This window comes from Tripterygium wilfordii, chromosome 9 (genome assembly GCF_013401445.1).
Source record: "Tripterygium wilfordii isolate XIE 37 chromosome 9, ASM1340144v1, whole genome shotgun sequence".
NCBI lineage: Eukaryota > Viridiplantae > Streptophyta > Magnoliopsida > Celastrales > Celastraceae > Tripterygium > Tripterygium wilfordii.
The window spans coordinates 4,233,565-4,255,072 of NC_052240.1; the positions used below are offsets into that span (position 1 = coordinate 4,233,565).

The 21,508-nt window shown below is 35.0% G+C and overlaps 3 protein-coding genes across 4 annotated transcripts; all 3 read left to right on the forward strand.

Annotated features, from left to right (window-relative positions):
• Window positions 1-3,099: 3,099 nt before the first annotated feature.
• LOC120005922 (F-box protein At5g25290-like) lies at window positions 3,100-4,535 on the forward strand. Its single transcript, XM_038855807.1, has 2 exons — window positions 3,100-3,176; window positions 3,245-4,535. Exons 1-2 carry the CDS (start codon window positions 3,100-3,102, stop codon window positions 4,533-4,535), a joined length of 1,368 nt encoding a protein of 455 aa, XP_038711735.1.
• Window positions 4,536-8,383: 3,848 nt separating this feature from the next.
• Window positions 8,384-15,329, forward strand: LOC120006493 (glycine-rich RNA-binding protein RZ1C-like). Of its 2 annotated transcripts, XM_038856549.1 has the most exons (4): window positions 8,384-8,463; window positions 8,556-8,691; window positions 14,172-14,668; window positions 14,807-15,329. In XM_038856549.1, exons 2-4 carry the CDS (start codon window positions 8,581-8,583, stop codon window positions 15,060-15,062), a joined length of 864 nt encoding a protein of 287 aa, XP_038712477.1. In that variant the 5' UTR covers window positions 8,384-8,463; window positions 8,556-8,580; the 3' UTR covers window positions 15,063-15,329. The 2 variants fall into 2 exon arrangements, with proteins under 2 accessions (XP_038712477.1, XP_038712478.1); XM_038856550.1 differs by lacking the exons at window positions 8,384-8,463; window positions 8,556-8,691 and adding an exon at window positions 10,743-12,195.
• Window positions 15,330-15,915: 586 nt separating this feature from the next.
• LOC120004948 lies at window positions 15,916-18,193 on the forward strand. The gene is made up of 2 exons (XM_038854330.1): window positions 15,916-16,140; window positions 17,963-18,193. Exons 1-2 carry the CDS (start codon window positions 15,973-15,975, stop codon window positions 18,041-18,043), a joined length of 249 nt encoding a protein of 82 aa, XP_038710258.1. The 5' UTR covers window positions 15,916-15,972; the 3' UTR covers window positions 18,044-18,193.
• The last annotated feature ends 3,315 nt before the right edge of the window (window positions 18,194-21,508 follow it).

A 21,508-nucleotide genomic window follows, 5' to 3' on the forward strand; every position in this document is an offset into this window, starting at 1 on the left:
ATAAAATAACTTGGATGTGATAAGGACCATATGTCAGTCTCTGGTTCAGTCACCAGATTTTGTGGGCTCCTGCTATTACATTAATCAAGGGACAAGATGAATTATTGGGATGACTATGATTCCACCTATTGAGATTCCTAACATTTTTGCAATACAAGTACGCAATTATTCCAATTTTAGCATCACTGATGTTGTCAGTACTTTTAAATTTCTTTAGAAAAATGGAAGTATAATCTAAGTCTTTTTTTTCTACTTGAAACCAACAAGCAACAATTTGAAGGAAACTGGAAACAACAAACTCTAAGCAAAAAATACCATCAGTATTTAGTATCACAGGTTCTCTTTAGTTTGAATGTGATTGTCGTGGAAAAGTAGTTATTATTTGTCAAATATAAACAAGACATTTGAAGTACATCTCATTTGAAATAGGACAAATTGTTCTCATTTATCGTTGTTGTGTATTGAATTATATCTATTTCCTTCAATGAATTTGAGGATGCATATATGTAAAGTGGTCTATATTTTTGTTTCTGTATGGTAAAAGATCTATAAATAGAAAAAAAAATATAGATCTTTTCTAGTATACAAATTGTACACAAAGTATCTTTCGGTGACCAAATATGTCATTAACCCTTATAAAAATAGGACAAGCCACCCCGGCACCATCTAGGCTTGGATGTACTCCGGGTGGAATTACATCACATAATCCACTTCTTAAACCCCTTGATCATTGCATTCCAAGCTGAAGTTTAATTAGAATCAATGTGAAATGACGAACCAGACCCAGTATATGCTATTATAATCCACCTATAATTCGGTCTCTCCTTGCCTATAACAAAATATATCCTCCCCAAAGTACCGTGAAATTTTTTTTTTTTTAGTATAAGTACGGTGGAACTTTATGCTATGAACTCAACAATAATAACAATAATATTTTTATTAGTACATATTTACATAAAAATATACTAAAAACTCATATGTTTAGTACATACTTACATAAAAATATACTAAAAATGACATGTACCCCATCTGTTTGGTAAACCATGGGAGCCCAACAGATTTATTCCATCCAAAATGATATATGTCCATAATTTTGGGTAATAATTGTCCATAATCTAGGTGACATGAGGAGATGTGTGAAGACTATTTAATACAAAATGGTCTCCTACACTTCTCCTCATGCCACCTAAATTGTGGATAGTTATGGACATTAAAATTATGGACATGCAGTGCTTCTGTTATTCTATTGATTTAATCAATGTAATAGTTTTATTTATACTCTTTTATCCCATAATTCATTATCCAAAATTTATTATTTTAATATATATTCTATTATTTTTTAAAGCACAGTTTAGAATTCATAAATTTCAAAAACAATGAAATTAATAAATTCCATTGAAAAAAAACAATGAAATTAAGATTTTATATGATAAAACTCATCGACAATGAACCTTGTTATAAAGAGTTTTATGCGCTGATTCTAAATATGTAATTTTTTGAAAAAATTTAATGTGTATTTTGAGAATTAAAATGTTTTAAAATTTCGTTTAAGAGACTTGGGCCCCCATGAGCTATCACTATATGGACTACCTAACACTATTGTTAAAAAATATATATTAATAAAATAAACGTGCATACCGCGGATATACGACAAGTGCCATTTATAGAAATGACCTTTATGGTGCGTTTGATACAAGGGTAATGGGGTGTAATAGTTACAAGGGTAATTAAATTTTAAGTTTACTTGTGTTTGTTATGTCATTATAACTTTTACTCCTGTAATAAATTTTAGTAATTGAGCTTATTTTTTACACATAAAGTTTACTAGTGGGGGACCTGGGTAATAAAAAGTAATGAGAAGTTTTACTCCAACCTATTACCCCTTTAAATAAAAAATTCTAAAAGCCCATAAGTTATATATACACATATATATTATATATATATATGTATATATACACAGACACACACACACATGCACATATATGTATATACACACACACACTCACATATGCACTGTCTGTGGGTATACACACACATATATATATATATATATACACACACACACACATATATATATATACACGCACATATGCACTGCCTGTATATATATATACATATATATATATACACACACATATACATACACACATATATATATATATATACATATGCATATATATATATATATATATATATATATATATATATATATACACACACACACACATATACATATACACACACATATAAATATATACATATGCACTGTCTGTGTATGTGTGTGTATTATATATATACATACATATTATATATATATATATAAATATAAATATATACATATTATATATATATAAAAATAAATAATGTCGGGCTTGGGTTGGGCTCGAGCTGAGCCAAAATTGGCATGAGGTGTCTGGCTTCGGGTTGGGCTGACCCAAAAAATGGAGCTCATGCCCGCCCAAAGGGTCGGGCAGGGCCGAGCTCGGACCTAGGCCCGCGGGCCAAATGATGACCCCTACTCTTGTGTTACGTCTTTGTCATGGATTTGAATGTTATCAGATTATTTTGTTGAAATTGTTAACAATTGTTATTATATATATATATATATATGTCTAACTGTGTGTGTATATATATGCATATGTATCTATATTTTTAAAATTTTGGTACATGATAGTCGTAACAATAAAAAACATAATATCACTTTTTTCTAGTTTGGTTCATTACAATAATAACAAACAATGGTAATGGTATTACACCAGTAATGTATAGTCGTAACAAACAAGAGTAATGAATATTTGGATAAATTTTACCATTCTTTACCAAACAAGGGAAACACTTATTCTCCATAATTATTATTACTCTTGTAACATTTACATGGGTAACAAATTATACCCCTGAATTCTTACCCTCATACCAAACGCACCCTTAGTGATTACTGAGGCTAAATAAACCATAGAATAAGTTAATGAGGTAATATTTGAGAGGTTTTTTTTTTTTCCACTTGTAGTTGGTGATTATATAAAAGGCACAAAAGGGAAACAATTTAAAGAGAGAGAGAAACCGTGAAGGGTAATTTTCTCTCAGGGTGTAATTGAGTCCATGCGGCGCCTTGCCTACCACGCCAAGAATTCTTGTCAATTAGGAATACTGAGGACTCCTTATAAAGCTTCGACTGTGTGGGTGCACTAGTCCTCCATCCTCCTTTCAAAGCCGCAAAACCTCAATTTGTTTCCTAATTGAACAGACTTCGAATCACAACCCTTATAAATATTACTTCAACTTCAGCCTCGTTTCTTCAAAGTCCGAACCTTTCTTTCTCTTTGATTCAACCAGACAAATTGCTGATGGAGTTGTCAGAATCAAACTGGGCGTGGCTTCCTAAAGATATTCTCGACGGAATCCTAGATGGTATAGTGTCTTTCTATGACTATGCCAGATTCGGTGCGGTTTGCAAACACTGGTACTCTGTTGCAAAGCAACGAAGACAACAGCTTATGGAATTGTGGAGCGTACAACTTCCCCTGTTGATGTTCCCTTCCGCGTATGGTAGCGACCACCAGCACACTCTATACAATGTCACAACCAGTAAAACTTACGATTTCAAGTATAACCTGCCTCATTATCAGAAGAGGTTATGTGGATATTCTCATGGATGGTTTGCGACTACTGATAAGGGTTTGCGTATAACTCTTCGAAACCCTTTCTTGAATCAGATTATAACCTTACCCCCAATGATTTCAGCCAAATCATCTGGTTATTATTTTCGGCGACCGCGACGACGACGTGACTATGATAAATATTGGATCTATAAACTGGTATTGTCTCATAACCCTTATATGTATCCTGACAAGTATGAAGTTGTGGTGCTATGTGATGAATGTTTGGCTGTATTGAAACCCGGAACTAAATCTTGGGTTTACGTATATGAACATTACACCTTCTCGAATGATATTATTTATTACGAAGGTATGCTCCTACTAATGGATAATTCTGAGCTCGTGTCCATCATTGTTAATGAAAGTCGACCTCGACAAGTGGAAACAAGGGTACTGAATGATGGACTGCTTCCTCGTGTTGATGATGATGACAAATGCGTGGAATACCTTGCAAAATCATCTGAAGGAGATTTGCTGTACATTCGTAGATATATAAGCTACGTTGATTGTAAGACTACGACTTTTAGGATTTACAGCATACGTAGGGATTCACTGATCACCAATAAAGATAAAGCTAATGAGCAGCTATATTGGCATGAGGTTAGGAGTTTGGGTGATGATGCATTGTTTTTGGGAGACAGACAATCGTTTTGTGTTAAGTCATCTAACTTTCCTGACTGCAAACCAGACGCCATATACTTTGTTCCTCATTTTTGGGACACAGCGATTCATGACATGGGTGTTTTCAACTTGAAAGATGAGAGCATTACACCTCATTATGATAGTGATCGATCTCCAAGATTTCTATGGCCTCCTTCTGTTTGGATGGTACCAACACTTGGATCCGCAGCTCACTTACAATTGAAGATGAATAATTAATTCTTGGTTTAATGTTAGTATTTTTTTAAGTTTTAATGTAATTTAGAAGTTTCAATATAAGTTTGTAAGTTCACTTTTTCATTTTTGTTACTCTCTATTAATATGGTTTTTATAATAATTAAGAGACTTAGTTTAATTATTTCGTTCTCGAAGTCTATTTCTAATTTTGTTATTAGTACTTTTGGTAATTTCATATCTGTTAGGATTTTATAGTTTTAGTATTTATAGATATTTGAATCTTTAAAATAAAATAAGTCTACGTTATTTTGAAGCTTTTCTCAACCTAACTTGGATGTGACAGGGATCTCAGTGACTAATATGTCACTCTCTGGTTCAATCACCCGGTATTATGGGCCCAAGCACTTACATTAATCGAGTGACAAGATAAATTATTGGGATGACCATGAATCTATTTATTGGGATTCTTAACACTTTTGCGGTACAATTATTTCAGTTTTAACATCATCGTCAGTACTTTTAAATACTGTTAAAATTCTTTAGAAATATGTAAGTCTTTTTTCAACTTGAAACCAACAAGCAACAATTGAAGGAAACTGGAAACAACAAACTCTAACCAAAAAATACCATCAGTATTTAGTAACACAATTTCTCTTTAGTTTGAATGTGACTCTCGTGGAAAAGTAGTTATTATTTGTCAAATATAAATAAAACATTTGAAGTAAATCTGATTTGAAATAGGACAAATTGTTCTCATTTATTGTTGTTGTGTATTGAATGAACTGATAGATTGTATCAAATAAATATTGTTCGATATGCATAAGATATAATAATACTAATAATATATATATATATATATACCCGAATTCTCACACGCGGGATCCCGTGAATTTTTTTAAGTGCGGGATAACTTTTTCACTCTTGATTACCAACATTGCACATGTGTGCTTTAATGTGGGCCAGGGCCATGTGATCTGATCAATGGCTGAAAACCTATCCCGCACTTTAAAAACACTGCGGGATCCCGTGGGTGAGAAGCACACTATATATATATATTTCCTTCAATAAATTTGAGGATGCATATATGTAAAGAGATCTATATTTTTGTTTCTGTATAGTAAACGATGTATATATAGAAAAAAAATATATATATAGATCTCTTTACGTTATTTCCATATATTATACGTCCTCGGTTGTTATTATAAGAGTGATTAGCTACAATTAGTTGAATTACTAGTTCGTCTTTGCGTGGTGAATTTGGAGTTTAATTTTAACAGAGAATCTGGAAGGGTATTTTTGTCAGTATATGAAAGATATATGGCACCGGAGTTGTTTATCTTTATACGTGGAAGATATATGGCATCACAATTGATCATCGTGGTTGAATTGTGAATATAATTGAGAAATGTTTTTTTTTTTGATAAGTAACGAGATATATTCGGAACAAAAGAAAGTACAAATAAGGTATCAAGGGATGGTCTGAGAGCAGAAAAAACAAGTAAGAGTGCACAAAACTACAATGAAAACAGATTTTACAAAACTCCCAATGTGCAGATTGGAGTGCACCAAAGGGAGAGCTCCTTCAAAACCATAAAACACAATATGCTGATCTCAGCATACATTTCTTTGTAAACAGATCTACCATCCCATTTGCTTCTCTGAAGATGTGAATTATGTCAACCTTTGCAAGCTGCATCTTTGCTACCTCAATTGCATTGCAGACTTTTTTTTTGAAAGACCCATAAGTCACACACACGTTAAGCCATGCCCGAGGGGTATGAAGGCCACCACAGCGGATGAAAACTATCCAAATCTCAACCTCCTGATGAGAATGGAACCCTAGACTTCAAGATCCTGTGCATACAATCTGACCAACCAGACTACCTCCCATTCTCAATTCGATTGCAGACTTGAGCTAGGGGTCTAACCATGTTTTTATATAGTTTATGGATAACCAATTATTCATTTGAAAAAATAAAATATTAATTTGTACTTATATTTAAGTACAATTTAATCATTAATTCCATGGATAACAAAGAGATTGTTCTGAAGAATAAAATAAGGACACGTAACAAAAATGTACCAAACACATTTAGTACATTTGTAATCTCTCTTATGTATGTAGATATCAAACATCTGAAACCCATCAGGTCATGAAAAACTACAATAGATGAGTGTGGTGGCCCAAATATTAGGAATAAAATCAAAGTCAAACTCATTGTGAAAAGAGATAACATGCTATCTAAGATCATCTTTTGAACGTCAGTTAAGTTCTTGTTGGGATCGATATTATTGTAGATAAAAACATGTGTTCTTGTTGGAAAAAACGAATCACAAGCATTAAGGCAAAATATTGCAATTGACACCAAAAACAATACCAAATTTTTGTTGAAAGAATCCATATTTGTCAAAATCTTTCTACTCCTTTTCTAGGGCAAAGGCCACAATTTTTGATTATTAAATGTCTTGATTTGATAATTCATTATTCTTCTATATTCATGTATATGAGAAAGATGTAAATGTATTAATTTGATTATTTATTATTCTTCTATATTCATGTATATGTGAAAGATGTAAATGTATATTTGATCATTTATTATTGTCCTAATCAAGTATATGTTTTTTTCTTCATCTATATAAATATTATATACATATATATATATATATATTTGTTTTTGCAATAGGTCAATGAATTTATAAATTATGTGTCGATTTTATTTTTTTTAAAAAAATGATAAGTTGAGAAACATTTATATGTAATTTAATTATTTTTTCTAATTTTTTATAAATATTTAAAAACTATAAATATTTTATGACATTAGCTATATATGAACTTTAATATAATATCAATAGATTAAGAGAAAAAAGAAGAAGGAAAACTTGTATCTCAATAAACTTAGGTTAACTCTTTTCCTAAATCAAACTTGCCTTATTTAATTAATTATTTTTAAAAAACTTTACATGCATTTTGTCAAATAATTAAACACCTATCATAATAAACAATAATTCAAATTAATGTGCGGGTGACATTTGATGGATGGATTTTTAAAAAAAAAAAAACAGAAGAGGGGGATTCGAATCCTGTTGACCAAGATAATACATATCATTGAACAATGCATGAATACAATATTATGATTTTACATCAGTTTGTTAAGGGCAATTAACTGCCATAGATGACTAAAGCTTTACATGCTTCTTTGTACTTGTCTCTATGCAAATTATTTTTTTTAATTTTCGTGATGGAATTAGGGTGCTAATTCTAGATAATCTTAGAAGAAAGTGAAACGATAATTAACGAAATTTTTGTTGCAAGTATTAAAAATAAACACAAAATTAAGCACACAAATAAATGGCCAGATAAATAATTATTAATTAGGGGAATTTTTCAAAAAACAAAATAGCAACAAAATAGTGAAATATATATTTTCCATTTCTCATAAATATAGATTTTAAAATTTAAATTTTAAATTACCTTGTAGTCGTGGCACCTTTTAAGTAACAAGGTACTACCATCAAGGTGGCAAAACTCTGTGCAGTACGAATAACCGAATTTATTCAACCTAGATTAAACTAATAATTTATGTTCAAAATTTGGGTCTAAACAATTTTTTTTTGTCCAATTTAAAATCGAGTCTGATCAAACACACCAATTTATTTATTTGAACTTTAACCCAATTAATTTATTGTTTTTCTTACTTATCTATATTTAAATCAATATGAATTTAATTAATTAAGTATATTTAAAATTCAATTCGAATTAAATTCTGGACACATGAATATTCATAATTACGTGATATTGTCGGACTTAAACCGACCTGTCCATTTTTTTTTTCCACCCCACCCCACCCCTTGTAGAGGGGTACCTGGATTGAGCTCCACCAGATATTTAAATATTTTTTTGTTTTTAGGGCTTCTCGCATACCCGAAACCAAAAAACAGAAATTTTCACTCTCGGCCTGCGGAGCGAAGGGTAAATCTCTCTTTTTTTCTCTGGTTTTGCAGGGAACTGTGGATTCTAGGGTTTCTCTAGGATTAATTGTGTTTTTTTTTTTTTTGGCGTAGGAACTCTGTGCCTTGTACGTGAGAGATGGCTGCGAAGGAAGAAAACCGGATATTCGTTGGAGGATTATCATTTGACGTCACCGAGCGACAGCTCGATAATGCTTTCAATCGTTTCGGCAAAATCATCGAGACTCAGGTATCCGTCCATCTTTGGTTGTCGTCTTGTTAATGGTTCAGTTTGATGTCAATAAATTCGTGATTATATGGTCTTACGGCATATGATTGATGTTGAATCGTCTGGTGACATACTTAGAATTTGGTTTTGTCCTCCACTGAAGAAGAATGAGAAGAAAAATAAAGAAAATATTTCCAAAAGAGGTTGGCTGTGGCATCTGACAGAACTACGGTTTTGGATAATTTGTGCTGTAGTGTATGATTCAACTTTGAGAACAGAGTGGCAAAAAGATGAACTTGATGGCAGTGTGATAGAAAGTAACGGACTTTTTCCTTAAACAACAGACACTAATTTGGATTTGAAGGCGCTTTTAATCTGTTATTCCATGGCAAAGAATGGAATTGTTCCCGGATTTGGTGTAATTTGGATATGAGATCTTCTGAAGATGTGACACATAACTTGAGCAACTTGTTAGGCTTGCCAGTTAGAATATATAAGTTGAGATTTTGCTGATATAATGCATCTATTTGAAGTAAGTGTCTTATGACAATAAAGGTAGGAGGTTTAAGATTTCATTGGGCCTAAATTTGAAGAGGTTGTGATTGTTAAGGTTGGGAAACTAATGAAGCATGATGCCAAGAAAATCTTTGAGGTTGAAAAAAGAATGGGATGCTAAGTTGAAGACGCTGGGTTTGATACTCATTATAGCAAGTTTAGTGGGGGACCTTTGGTTCAAGGGAGTTGTAACTAACATTGTTATCTTTGGGCTGCTGGTCCAAATTACAGAATCATTTTCTTTTACTAATGGGATTTTTACGTTCAACAAAATATAAAAAGAAAAAGCAGTTTCTTTGCCTCTCTGCGGGGTGGGAGTTTTGTGGGTTTATAAGAGGTAGGCTGGGGAGTGTGTGATGGGGTTAGATTTGAGCTGAGAATGATTGTTATGGTTGCAAAGTTGATGATACAAGAACTGGTTCAAGCATCATACTGATTGGCGATTGCTCATAAGACTTCACATGAAAGAGTATGATATCATGATAAACTTCTACGAGCGAAGCCACTGATTTAAAAAAAAAAAAATTACTTCCTTCTGAAAGTGATTTTTTTCCATTTTTTTGAACTTCTAATCTATGAGGGAAGACTAATTAAGACACATTAAAAGTCACCTAAACCATTGTATTTAATGTAAAGAGAAGGACAGTTCCATTCAAAATATAGTTTAGTTAAAAGTTGTTACTTCGTTCTATCGTCTTTGGCAGCAGCTGTTGTATTTTTGTACCTCTTTGTTCAATCAAATTAACCTCCTGTTTGTTTATGGTGTTTGTGATTGTTGGTTGTGATCTTTTGAGATACCCTAGATTTAGAGATGTTATTGCCGAGAGCAATTCAGATTGCTGAAGGTCAATGCCTTTTCTGTGCTTAGTATCTTAGATCATAGTGAACGGTTAGTTTTGAATTATCCAAGAGAAGAAATACAGATTGGTTCAGAATATACGGATTTTGGTTTGTTGAAGGCATTTAAGGTTTGGCTGTCTGGTCAGAAGAGTTTGTATTCGGATCAGTGCAGTTGGGTCCAGAAGAGAAACAAAATTACAGATATGAAAGGGTTATATTGTTTTGGTTGATTTATCTAACAAGTTATGTTTGTTTAGTAAACTTCTAGAGCTCTTTCTTTCTTGCCAAGTTCTCTGTGTCAGTGAGCTTCCATCCATCTGGTGACTGAGTAACTGAGCAATCTTAATAGATCAGTGTTTAATGGTTGAAATGCCCATGCATTTTCTTGAAGATTTGTTTCAGCTTTCAAAATAAACTTCCGTTATCCAAGTGGCTTTCCCAACTTCTACAATACACTTGGACTAGATGTTTTTACTTGGAGTGTGTCAGAAACAGTCTCCAGTTCAGTCATTCATGCCATTGGCGTTTATACTGATGTGGTCTGTGGCGCCTTTTACGACATGTTCCCGTCTCCAGAGAATCTAGAGGATTATCTGGTGCTGCTAAATATCTGTGTGTTTACACAGTGAAGATATATGGAAGATGTTACGTCATGTTGTTTCATTCTACCATCAGGAATGTTATGTACTGAATTGTTCGTCCTAGAGTGTGCATAAGAACTTTGATAAGTATGTTGTGTTCCGTGAGTTTAGATTATGGTCAACGTGTTTGGGATAGTCCAAAGCAAGTCCCAGATAGATCATTCTTGTGCAGCAGCAGAAACTTTGAGTGAAAACAAGATGCTCTGACTGATGATCTTTGAGATACCATATTCTTGAAGATCTTGTATGTGAACTGGTTTGCACATGTTGTTGATAGGTTTTTAGTAACGAGGTGGTATGTTGAACGTACCTGCTGAAGGGATCAGGAGATAAAATTATATTGTAGCTTCCAGTTATCGGTTTGCTTGTGACTGTTCGACAATTTTTCCGGGTTTCGCATTCTAAACTTGTCATAGTATCTTCAGCTTTCAGATTACTTCCTGTCTGGCTACCTCATTTTCCGTCTTTGTACTTTGGAAGTTTAGGCTACGCAGTTGTTGGATCTTCACGGTTCCTCAACACTTGTGTTCTTTAGATGCCTCAGTTACACTTACAAATACACTGAATTTACCTCTTTGATTCTCTGAAAGTTTCGAAACTGCATCTCGTATTGCTGAGGATGGATTTGATGGAGTAAACAATGATACTGAATTTGCTACTTCTAATTTGGTAGCAGTTTACATCAATGACTTAATGTTTTACATGAATAGTTAAGGGGGTGATCTTTTTGGGTGTTCAGAAACACTGCCATCTATTCCCACGACTTTGTGATAATTATCTACAATTTTGTGATAAGGCAATAAATAAAAACTAGAGTAAGTGGGAATTCTGGTGTTTGGAATTTTATTCCTGGGTTTCTGGCTAAAAATTTGTTCTGCATCAAATATGATGGTTAGGAGGTGCTTTTGACTTTCATTCACATGTCGTGGTGGATGCATAAACATATATGTTTCCTACTCGCGTTTCTGATTGCTTCTCAGTCATGCTGCTTACTGGACCAATCAAACCTGAAGAAAGAACCCGAACAATAGCTGTAAAGTTTCCGGCAAAGAAGTATTTGTTGATGCCTGTTTTGCATTTTAGATTGTTAAATGTTGCATCACACTTCACAGGAGGATCGATCATAGTAAATTATGTTGTTTGTTTATGAAGATTTGCTTCTTCCTGTAGAGTGACTTTTTGCTTGGACTTGGGGCTGATAAATTGTTATTGGGTTTTTCGTCGGAGTTGATATGTTGTAAGGGTGGCTATAAGCTTGGATAAATGACCAGTCTAAGTAGGAATTGTTTTGCTGGAAAAACTTTTGCAAGAGCAGAGCATGGCAGGAGCCAGGAATATAAAATTTGTTGGAATATCGGTTGTGAATTGAGGTCTGTGGTCAATTGTTAATTTGATGACTGATAGACTTTTGCGGTTCTTCTGTTTTTTCTAAGAACTCCTTGAACTATCAAGCACATTGAATGGCTTTATCTCGTGTAACAAAGACAATGTAAGTCATCTTCTTTTTGCCTTTTGTGTATTGTATCCTTATTAATCATGTCTATTTGATTGAAGTTGATGAACGTAAAACTCAACTATTCGATCATTCTTGTGGATGTTTCAAGATGGGTTCTGCCATCCTGTTTTACTATGTTTCTTTGTTTTTTGATACTTTGAAGTTTAGGATAATTATTTACACGGATTTGCCAAATGCAATTACTCTCTACGCATTAAATAATTAGTAGTTTTGATGGGCATATTATCTGTTCACGTATTTTCCACTAGCTCTGCCAGTACTGCTTTGGCTTGTTATTTGTTTTATATTCTCAAGTCTTAATTTTGAAAGGCCTTTTTTTTTTTTTTGTAAAAATTAACCCGCTTAATTTTTCCCCAACTCTACCTGAACACAAATATCCTTTACCTTATTTTGGTGAATCTTAGTTGTTCCCTGACGTCCTCGTTTATGATGCTTCTATGTAGAAAGTTTCTTCCACGAATTCACTATGTAGCTTCTTAATTTTAGTCTGATTTTGTTTCATAATGATTCTTTCAGCTTCATCATGTGACCAAATTATACTTGGTAGTAGGGGATTAAATTTTGAGGGGCTAATGAATCATGATTTACTGAATTATTTGTATATTGATTGCATGGTGTACTGATGATAACTTTTCCTGGTTAAGTAATTACCCCTGAAAGTGTATCACATTTTGGTTTCTTTCCATCAAACCACAAATTGAAAGGTTCCCCTGATTAATTTGTTTGGTCTCAGTTGATCTTTTCTTCTGGTAGCACACTCTTAAGGTATATGTGCATGATTACGAAGGATAGAGATACAAGCTTTCTGTGTAAGAGCAACTCCAGTGGTAAAAACTATATCAAGCACTTCAAAATCATTCTCTCTCTTCTACTCTCTCCTACGTGGCATAACTTAATTGGCATAACTTTTCAACACTTCATACTCATCTTCTTTATTTTCTCTCTCTTACTTTTTATCATCTCTTTCTTACTTTTCATCATCTCTCTCTTCACTATTCATCAACTATATACATACTTCATATTTCAAGTGTCATTTTTAACAACAACCTATATTTCAAGTGTCATTCTCAAAAAAGTGTGTTTTCAAGTGTTCATTTTCTTCCATTGTAGAACTCCAGCACTCTAAATTTTCCATAAAGTTCATTTTTCAACACTTGAAAATGTGTTATCAAGTGTCCATTGGACATGCTCTAATTATGTAGGATGGATTGTGATATTTGTTGACCTTTGCTTCTTTTTTCTTTTTTTTTTCTTTTTTTTTCCCCGCTTTAGAAATGTAGTTCACGTGGAACTTTTGCAGTTCTCTATATATGTACCAGTTTTCTTTTCCATTCATTTATCTTTTCTTATGTTTGAAAGTGCAAGAGTTTATTGCTTATCTTTTCTCCTGTTTCTCATTGATTGATACTTTTGCAGGTTTCAATATCTGTATCTGTATTCTATTTGTTTTATCTTTTTATAATTGAAAATGCAATAGTTCATGGCCGATCTTTGCCCTTGTTTGGTATGCTTATTATTTTGTCACTTCCGCCTCTTTTGCTCGTTTGTGTTGCCATGCTGCATTTATGTACTTATGTCATATTTGTGAAGAACATATTGATGGACTCTTTTGCAGGTTTCAATATCTGTATCTGGATTCTATTCCTTTATCTTTCTATATTTGAAAATCAAATAGTTCATGGCCGATCTTTGCCCTTGTTTGGTATGATTATTATTTTGTCACGTCCCCCCCTCTTTTACTTGTTTGAGTTGCTATGCTGCATTGCTGCATATATGTACTTGGGCCATATTTGTCGAGGACACTGACAATCCCAATATTGAGCATAAATGATGGATGTTTGCCTTGCATGGTCATCTTTGGTTAAACTAAATTGTCTTTCGTTTAAACTAAAGCTAGTATATCAGTGCTGTACTATTGCTTGGCATCACCTTTTTAATGGTTCTTGTAGATCATGCTGGAAAGAGACACGGGCCGTCCTCGTGGATTTGGGTTCATTACATTTGCAGATCGTCAGGGGATGGAAGATGCCATAACGGAGATGCATGGACGTGAGTTTGGTGATCGTACTATCTCAGTCAACAAGGCCCAACCAAAAATGGGGGGCGATGATGCAGATTATGGCTATAGGGGAGGAAGCTATCCATCAGGTGGCAGGGGAAGCTATGTGGGACGTGACAGACCTGTGGGACAAGATGAATGTTTCAAGTGCGGAAGGCCAGGGCATTGGGCCAGAGATTGTCTTTCAGCTGGTGGTGGCGGCCGAGCTGGAGGTGGAGGTTCGTTCTCTTCACATTCTAGGTTTGAAGGGGCAGGTAGTCGTGGAGATTGCTTTGGAGATCGTGATCGTTACATTGATGACCGTTATGATGGTGGACGCTATGGAGATAGGGACCGCCTTAATGGCAGAGATAAATATTTGGGCCGTGATCGCTATGCTAGTGACAGGTACTCGAGAGATCATCAAAATACAACAGTGATGCTTCATCTCTATTCTGAACTATTACTGTGGAAAGTTGCCAGCATTTAGATCGTTTACTTTTAACATCGAGTCTTGTAGCCATTCATCTTCTTTAAACCATGCAGGTACCCACCTGCTGGAGATCGTTTTGCTGATCGCTTTGTAGGTGATAGGAATGGTGGGTCAGATCGTTACCCTCTAAATGGTTATGCCAAGGACAGAGCCTATGATAGAGATGGTGGCCCACGTGGAGGTGGTGATAGGTATGGAGCTGGGGGACCTGCCCGGAGTGAAGGAAGGAATTACAGGAATCGTCCAGCTGCAACTCCATATGACCACCCTAGCAGGGGTGGTCGCCCATCTTCCTTTGAGCGCTACTAAGCCCTATATAGTGGATGAGTATCCGGAATTCGTTAGGTGTTTTAGCACTAGTCTTAGTACTTTTGGTTTTCGGTTAGTTCATTGTGCCAGACTAAAAAATTATCACTTTATTGCCTTTTTATTACGGGAAGTTGTATGTAGACGCACCGCTGCTATGAACAGGAGGTTAATGGTTGCAGTATGTTTTACACAGTTCTTGTTTTTTTGTTTGACCGCAATGGATACATATGGAGACGAAGTGAAGAAATGAAAAAAATGCAGAATCCACAATTGTCTTGTTTCTACAAAAATTGCACATTTGACTTCTACATTATCTCTTCTTGTTGTCAAAAAGCCCAAACCACAATTTCTTGTTGTCAAAAAGCCCAAACCACAATTTGTTATTGTAAAAAATTGCACATTGCTTGCGGCTTTATTGGGAACTGGGTGATGGCTAATACACTGGATTAAGAGCTTAAAGCGTGGGGTTGTTGTGGCTTCATTTCTGACAGTTCTCGGGGTTTGGTTGGTAGGTGAAACTCATCAGGATTGCTCGGATTTAGTTCGTGGTGGTTTGAGTTTCAATTTGACGGTAATAGTTACCGGTTTGGTGCTCGGATGACTATGACTCCATGATTGGTAGTGGGTGTACTCGTGAGGGAGTAGAAAGAGATGGTGAGAATGGGGTGGAAAGAGCAAAGATCTAGAAAACACAGTCGACTTAAATCGGGGTGAGATTAATAAAGTTCGGGGGTGTGACTAAAATATTTCTTTAGAGTAAGCTTATAATTGATGGGACGAAGACATGGCCCAGATCGTGATTGTCATAAGGCCCATTCGATGAGTTATAAATATGATGCTCTGCCCAAATCCAAGTATCTCATTCCCTCAACATCCGCGAGAAGAGGAAGCGAGAGCAGATTGGGCGAAAATGGGGGGCGGCATGGAAGCGAACAAGAACAAGTTCATCGAGGATTGGGGCACTCTAAGAGAGAATGTGGAGTACAACATCCGTTGGAATCGCCGCACTCTTTCTCTCGTTGGGATCTTCGGCATCGTGGTTCCAGTCTTAGTCTACAGGGGCATCGTCAAAGAATTCGTAAAATTCTCTCTCTCTCTGTCTCTCTCTTTCTGTTTATAGTTATATCTAATTTCGTTATTGATTGGTTTTATTTCAATCTGATCCATTGTTATTCGGAATCGGCCCTTAAGAACTGTGCATCTTGGAGTTCGGATTTTAAATTCGGATTGACTATTTCAAAAGACCTCGTAATATTTACTCCCCTTTCGGTTGAATCTAAGATTCAAGTCGGAGGAGCTGAAAACTTCAGTTTGGATTTTAAAAGAGCCTAGAGTAGATGATGGTTTTGGGGAGATTTGCAAGTAGAAGTGTACTTTAGCTTAGTGGTGGGATGATCTATGGCTAGACGAATTGTCAACTTCTTCAAAAAAATAACTTGAGAATTTGTTTTGAGTATAAGAGTTGATGCGAGTCTTTAGCTCTGCTCATAACCTAGCAGAATGGAGGAATGGGATTTATCTCGTTGTCTCTACTACTATAGGATTTATGCATTGTCAGAATCTGTTTTTTTTTTTTTCCCCTATTGCATAGTAAGAGCGTCAAATTGCAGTTAGAAATTACAATTGTGGTTGGATAATGAAGAATTCCTTCAAATAAGATTTGATTGTGCAGAAATAGAATTCTCAAGAAGTGATAGATGTGTTTCATTTGAAGCTTTGCTATGCTTAAGTGCCTCTTTAACTCTAGTATTGGATTCTTACTTTTTTTTTGGTATACTAATTGATTATTTATGATTCAACTTCTGTTCATGCTGACAAACATAACAATTAGTTGCATGGTCCATTCTATGAGTCAGTGGACTGCTATTTCAATCTTGTACTAGCACACATCAAATGTATCTCTTACACATATAATTTTTGAGCCGAGATCTAAGGAGTTGCATTTAATTTGGTTTCCTGAACTTGAAGTAATTACTATTGTCTTTCTCTGCTCTTGATGTGTGTGAATGTTTAGATGTAGTATTATATATGTGGAGTGAACCTCTACCTATAACTTTCTCCTGCAAAGAAATGGTGTCTATGGTGTATGGTCTCAATCTTTTGATTGATACTTTGGTAGGGGATTCTACATTGTTCATTCATTGAGTCCATTGTTAGAAATGGAGGGCTTTTCGTACTTGTTTCATAATCGTCAATGCTCTGTTTCCGGAGATGGTAGTGAGATTCTTTTATAGTTATGATTGTGTATGAACTTCTCCTCAAAAACTTTTGCTGATAGTACAAAATTTTTTATCCCTTGTTCATTCATCCCTCAAATAATAGTGTACGCAGCATATGTGAGTTACAGACTTCCCAGTAGTCCTAATTCTTTAAGGACTTAGACTCTTAAGAAACTTAAGATTTCAATTTGGAGTAGACTAGGATTGACATGAAAAAAATATTGTAATAATAGAAACTAGTTTTTTGCATCTAGAAACTTTTGACAAGCAATCCGAGAAACTTGTTTCATATATTTTAAAAGGGATCTGGATGTGTGCCAGCAGAAGCACGTAATTTCAGGCCATGATTTTTTTTCCCGGTTCGAACCTTTTTTCTTCTTTTGCATTTTTGGGAAGTCTTTGTAATTTGCACCAATATGTTAAAGGGTTAAAGTGTACAAGTCATCCTTATGTTACTGCAAAATTTTGGATCATGCAGTGTTGTCAAAGGTGCGCCTAAGCGCAAGGAAAAAGAAAATGGCTAAGATAAATTAAAAATTAATAATGAGATCAAAATAAGAATGAAATGTACACTTTAACCCTTATGAAAGTTAATTCTGATACCCTAATGAAAGTTCAATTCTGATAATTACCATGTATTTGCCAATGAGTATTGTAACTTTCTGGTGACTTTGGTGACAGCATATGCAAGATGATGAAGCAGGCAGACCACGCCGGAACTTTGGTTTTGACTATAAAAAATATATGTTGTCGGAGGAGTAGAAGTGGGTTTTCAACCACAATGTATTCCTGTTATTCAGTTTGGTAACTGCTCTTTTCTTTTTTTCACATGTGGACTCTGGGAAGTTTGTTTTGTAGTTCTACTCGTTTACTGGCAAATCTAATAAAAGTAGTTGATGCTGCTTTGCTTTATTTCATTTTTGTCAAGCATTGTTTGCAGTTGCACATTCATTGATTTGATTAAAGGTATGCTTGGCAGGGGCGTTCCTAAGCTTTGGGGAGAGGACAGGGAGCATTCCAATGCACAAGAGGGTATTTTTGTAGTGGAATGCTCCCTTACCCTCCCCACCCCCAACTCTCGTTAACCCCCTTGCCAAGCATTGCCTAACTATAATGTTTTATGTTTTAAGAATTGTGTCAGCCAGTTTAGCTTAGCTTTTGTACTGTATGGGTTCCATATTAAATACTGAGACTGGGAAAGAACTGTCCTATGTTACTAAAGATCGTTGATTTTCTTGTTTTAGGCTGCGGCAATCTAGCTGAAGGGTGTTTGGTTCTTCCCCTTAGTGGAATGGTTTTTGGCTCTTCGCTTTGTGGATGAAAAATAGAGTTCTAAATTGCTATGTGAAAGCATGCATTTATCTTTTTATCCTTTTATTGGCATATTACCGGCTAGCATCAAACTCTGTTACTCCAATTGACCAAAAAAGCAAACATACAGAAATTCTGATATTTGTGATGGTAAAAATTTACTGGTTAGAATCAAGCTCTGTTGCTTCACTTATTGCGTCAAAGAAAAAAGATAACTGATTCATAACTAAAATCGATTTAGATTTCCAAATTTCAGTCATTAACATATAAATTCAAGATAAGCTAAGACATTAATACCAGTGCCTTAAAAAATAATAGTAAAAAACTTGGTCACAGCTGTATTAGGTGAAAGACGAAGGAGTAAACATACAAATATTATAGCAAATTGATTTGAAGAATCCAATGTATTGAAAGCTTAACACTCGGCTGAGGACCTCTCCGCAGGTAATAGAAGGTAAAATAACATTGAAAAGGTAGATCTTCTCCTTCGAATCTTTTTCTCAACCATGAAAATCCAGTCGGACCAAAAACAATGAGCAACCAGCTTCCAAACAGATAAATACTGACGGCATTTAAAAAAATCCTTCCATATTAACAATGGGGGAAGAATTTCTACTCATCATCAAACTTGATCTTCTTTGGAGCAGGCTGAATGTGACCAACCTGCAAAACAGAATTAGGTACATGATACCTGAGCTACTGGGTGTCAAAAGAAAAATTCTTAGAAAACCGAACTGAGAACCATCAACAGCATAATATATATATATTTATAACTTCAATAGAATGATATGACTAAGGATGCTCCTCAAACAAAGCCATATTGGTGCCTCTTGACTAGTTAACAGAATGAAATGTATTAATTAACTAGTTCACAACATGCAAGAACTTCTCTATGATATCAAAGCATAAAATACAATCAAAGTTTTCATTTACACCATGAAACTCTTTCACGTCTCTGAGAAATGGACATCTATTTACCACATGCATGGGAGAAGAGCCACAATCTCCAGATTTTATATCTGACAACTTAAGAAATTTAGAATTTGAGTCGGCCCAGGTGTTAAAACGAAGCAAATGCCAGCAAAAGATATACTTCAACACATTTATCGTTCTGCTTGTAGCAATCCAAAACAACAAAACAAGTAATACTTACAATTTCTGGGCACTCGTACTCAATACCAGCAGACTCTATCCTCTTTCTCCTCTTCCGATCTCTCTTCAATGTATTCTCCGCCAACTTTTTGCACTCGTCCAGGGTTCTTTCCTGAAGAACATCGACAGTAAACATTCAAGTCATGGATAGATGACTTCTTAATGGTTTGCCTCACAAGTAATTCATGCCAAATTAAACTGCTCTGCACCCTTAATACCTTGTTCTGTCTCTTTCGTTCAATTTGACCCCAGTCCAATGGGGTACGTTTATAATTATAGCCTCTCCATCTACATATCAGAAAGTTATTGTATAGATAAATTAAGAAACAAAAATGAAGAATCAGCGATGAATAGCACTACGTAAATGTGGACTCAACTGTAGCATAGAATAATAAAATTGCTTACAACTTTGGATGAACATGTTCTGGAGGGATAACATGGACTTGCAGAAGATGCTCAAATAATAGATAATTATGCATACAATCAGCTACAATCTCTGCTACCTGCACTTACCAGAAGCCCATTGTTATTAAACAGGAATACGAGTAAACCGATATTAAATTCAAGTAATGCAGAGAAAACAACCCCAGGAGCCTCAAATTCGATGAATCCAAAATGTTTGGATTTTACTGTCTGCAAAACACCAAATGCAAAGGGAAAACAGAAATCAATAACGACTACAGTATCTAAAATTCAAAAATATATAAAACAAAAATGAATCAATAGCATTTCAGCATACAAGTAAGAATCATCCCCATTTAAAGAGCAGTCTAGCATATTCTCCTACCACCAAACTATCATTTACGTAGCAAGCCAAAAGGTATCTCAAATTGTTCCAGAAGTTAGAAACGTTACTTAAGGTCTATAAGCCCAGCCAAAACACGTCTCAAATTGTTTCAGACCTACATATAACACCAACACCAACATTCCTAAGCAAAGAAAACCACTTCATCATGAACGCAAGGTTCAATACACATGATATGATCTCTCCTAGGGAAAAAAACCACATATAAACTGCTTAGGCCCTAGGGTTGCGTACTTGCAATAGAGCTGTTGAATCCATGCTAATGCCTAAAGAGATTTGCACGAAGTGCTCAGAAGTCAGATGAACTGCACAGACTAGCAGATGCTGAAATGGTACAGAAAACAGATAATATCTCTCTGTTGTGGATAAAGCCAAAATGTTCATACACGCAAATTGTCTCTATAGTATAGTACTACTATAGTCCAAGAACTCATCCTGATCTCATGGGTCCAAGGAAAATGGTATAGTTGTTCGCAGGAATCTACTGTTCACTGAAATGGTACGATATCAACGCAAATAGACAAAATGTGTCTCCATTATATACCACTCAGAGAGATAATGCGCATAATCATACTTGACAAGTGAGACCCAAGACTTCCAGAACACAAATGATCTACGAGTAAAGCATTCATCAGACAAAGGCATTACAAAACCAAGGTATCAAATGGCTCCTGCCACCAGAACCGGAACTAATTCTATCACTGTTAAAAGGAGGGAAAAAAGGCAAATAATTTTGAACTACGTTAGAATAGACAATGACAACAAAGGACTCATAAGTCATGACACCAGTCACCAAGTCATAAATTCAATGATGTAAGCCAGTTACAAAGGCTCGATGATTACTTTCAGAGTAACGATGGTTTCAAATTGCACAAAATAGCATATGTTTGAAAGATTAACCTTCTTATTCCGTGCAATCCTCAGTCTCTTGATCTTACCAAATTGTGAAAAATAAGCTG

Coding starts and splice junctions, on each gene's coding strand:
- LOC120005922 (XM_038855807.1), top strand. CDS start 3,100: ATGCGGCGCCTTGCCTACCACGCCAAGAATTCTTGTCAATTAGGAATA. Junction 3,177..3,244: donor CCTTATAAAGCTTCGACTGT/GTGGGTGCACTA, acceptor CTAATTGAACAG/ACTTCGAATCACAACCCTTA.
- LOC120006493 (XM_038856549.1), top strand. CDS start 8,581: ATGGCTGCGAAGGAAGAAAACCGGATATTCGTTGGAGGATTATCATTT. Junction 8,692..14,171: donor GCAAAATCATCGAGACTCAG/GTATCCGTCCAT, acceptor TGGTTCTTGTAG/ATCATGCTGGAAAGAGACAC. Junction 14,669..14,806: donor GATCGCTATGCTAGTGACAG/GTACTCGAGAGA, acceptor TAAACCATGCAG/GTACCCACCTGCTGGAGATC.
- LOC120004948 (XM_038854330.1), top strand. CDS start 15,973: ATGGGGGGCGGCATGGAAGCGAACAAGAACAAGTTCATCGAGGATTGG. Junction 16,141..17,962: donor GGGGCATCGTCAAAGAATTC/GTAAAATTCTCT, acceptor CTTTGGTGACAG/CATATGCAAGATGATGAAGC.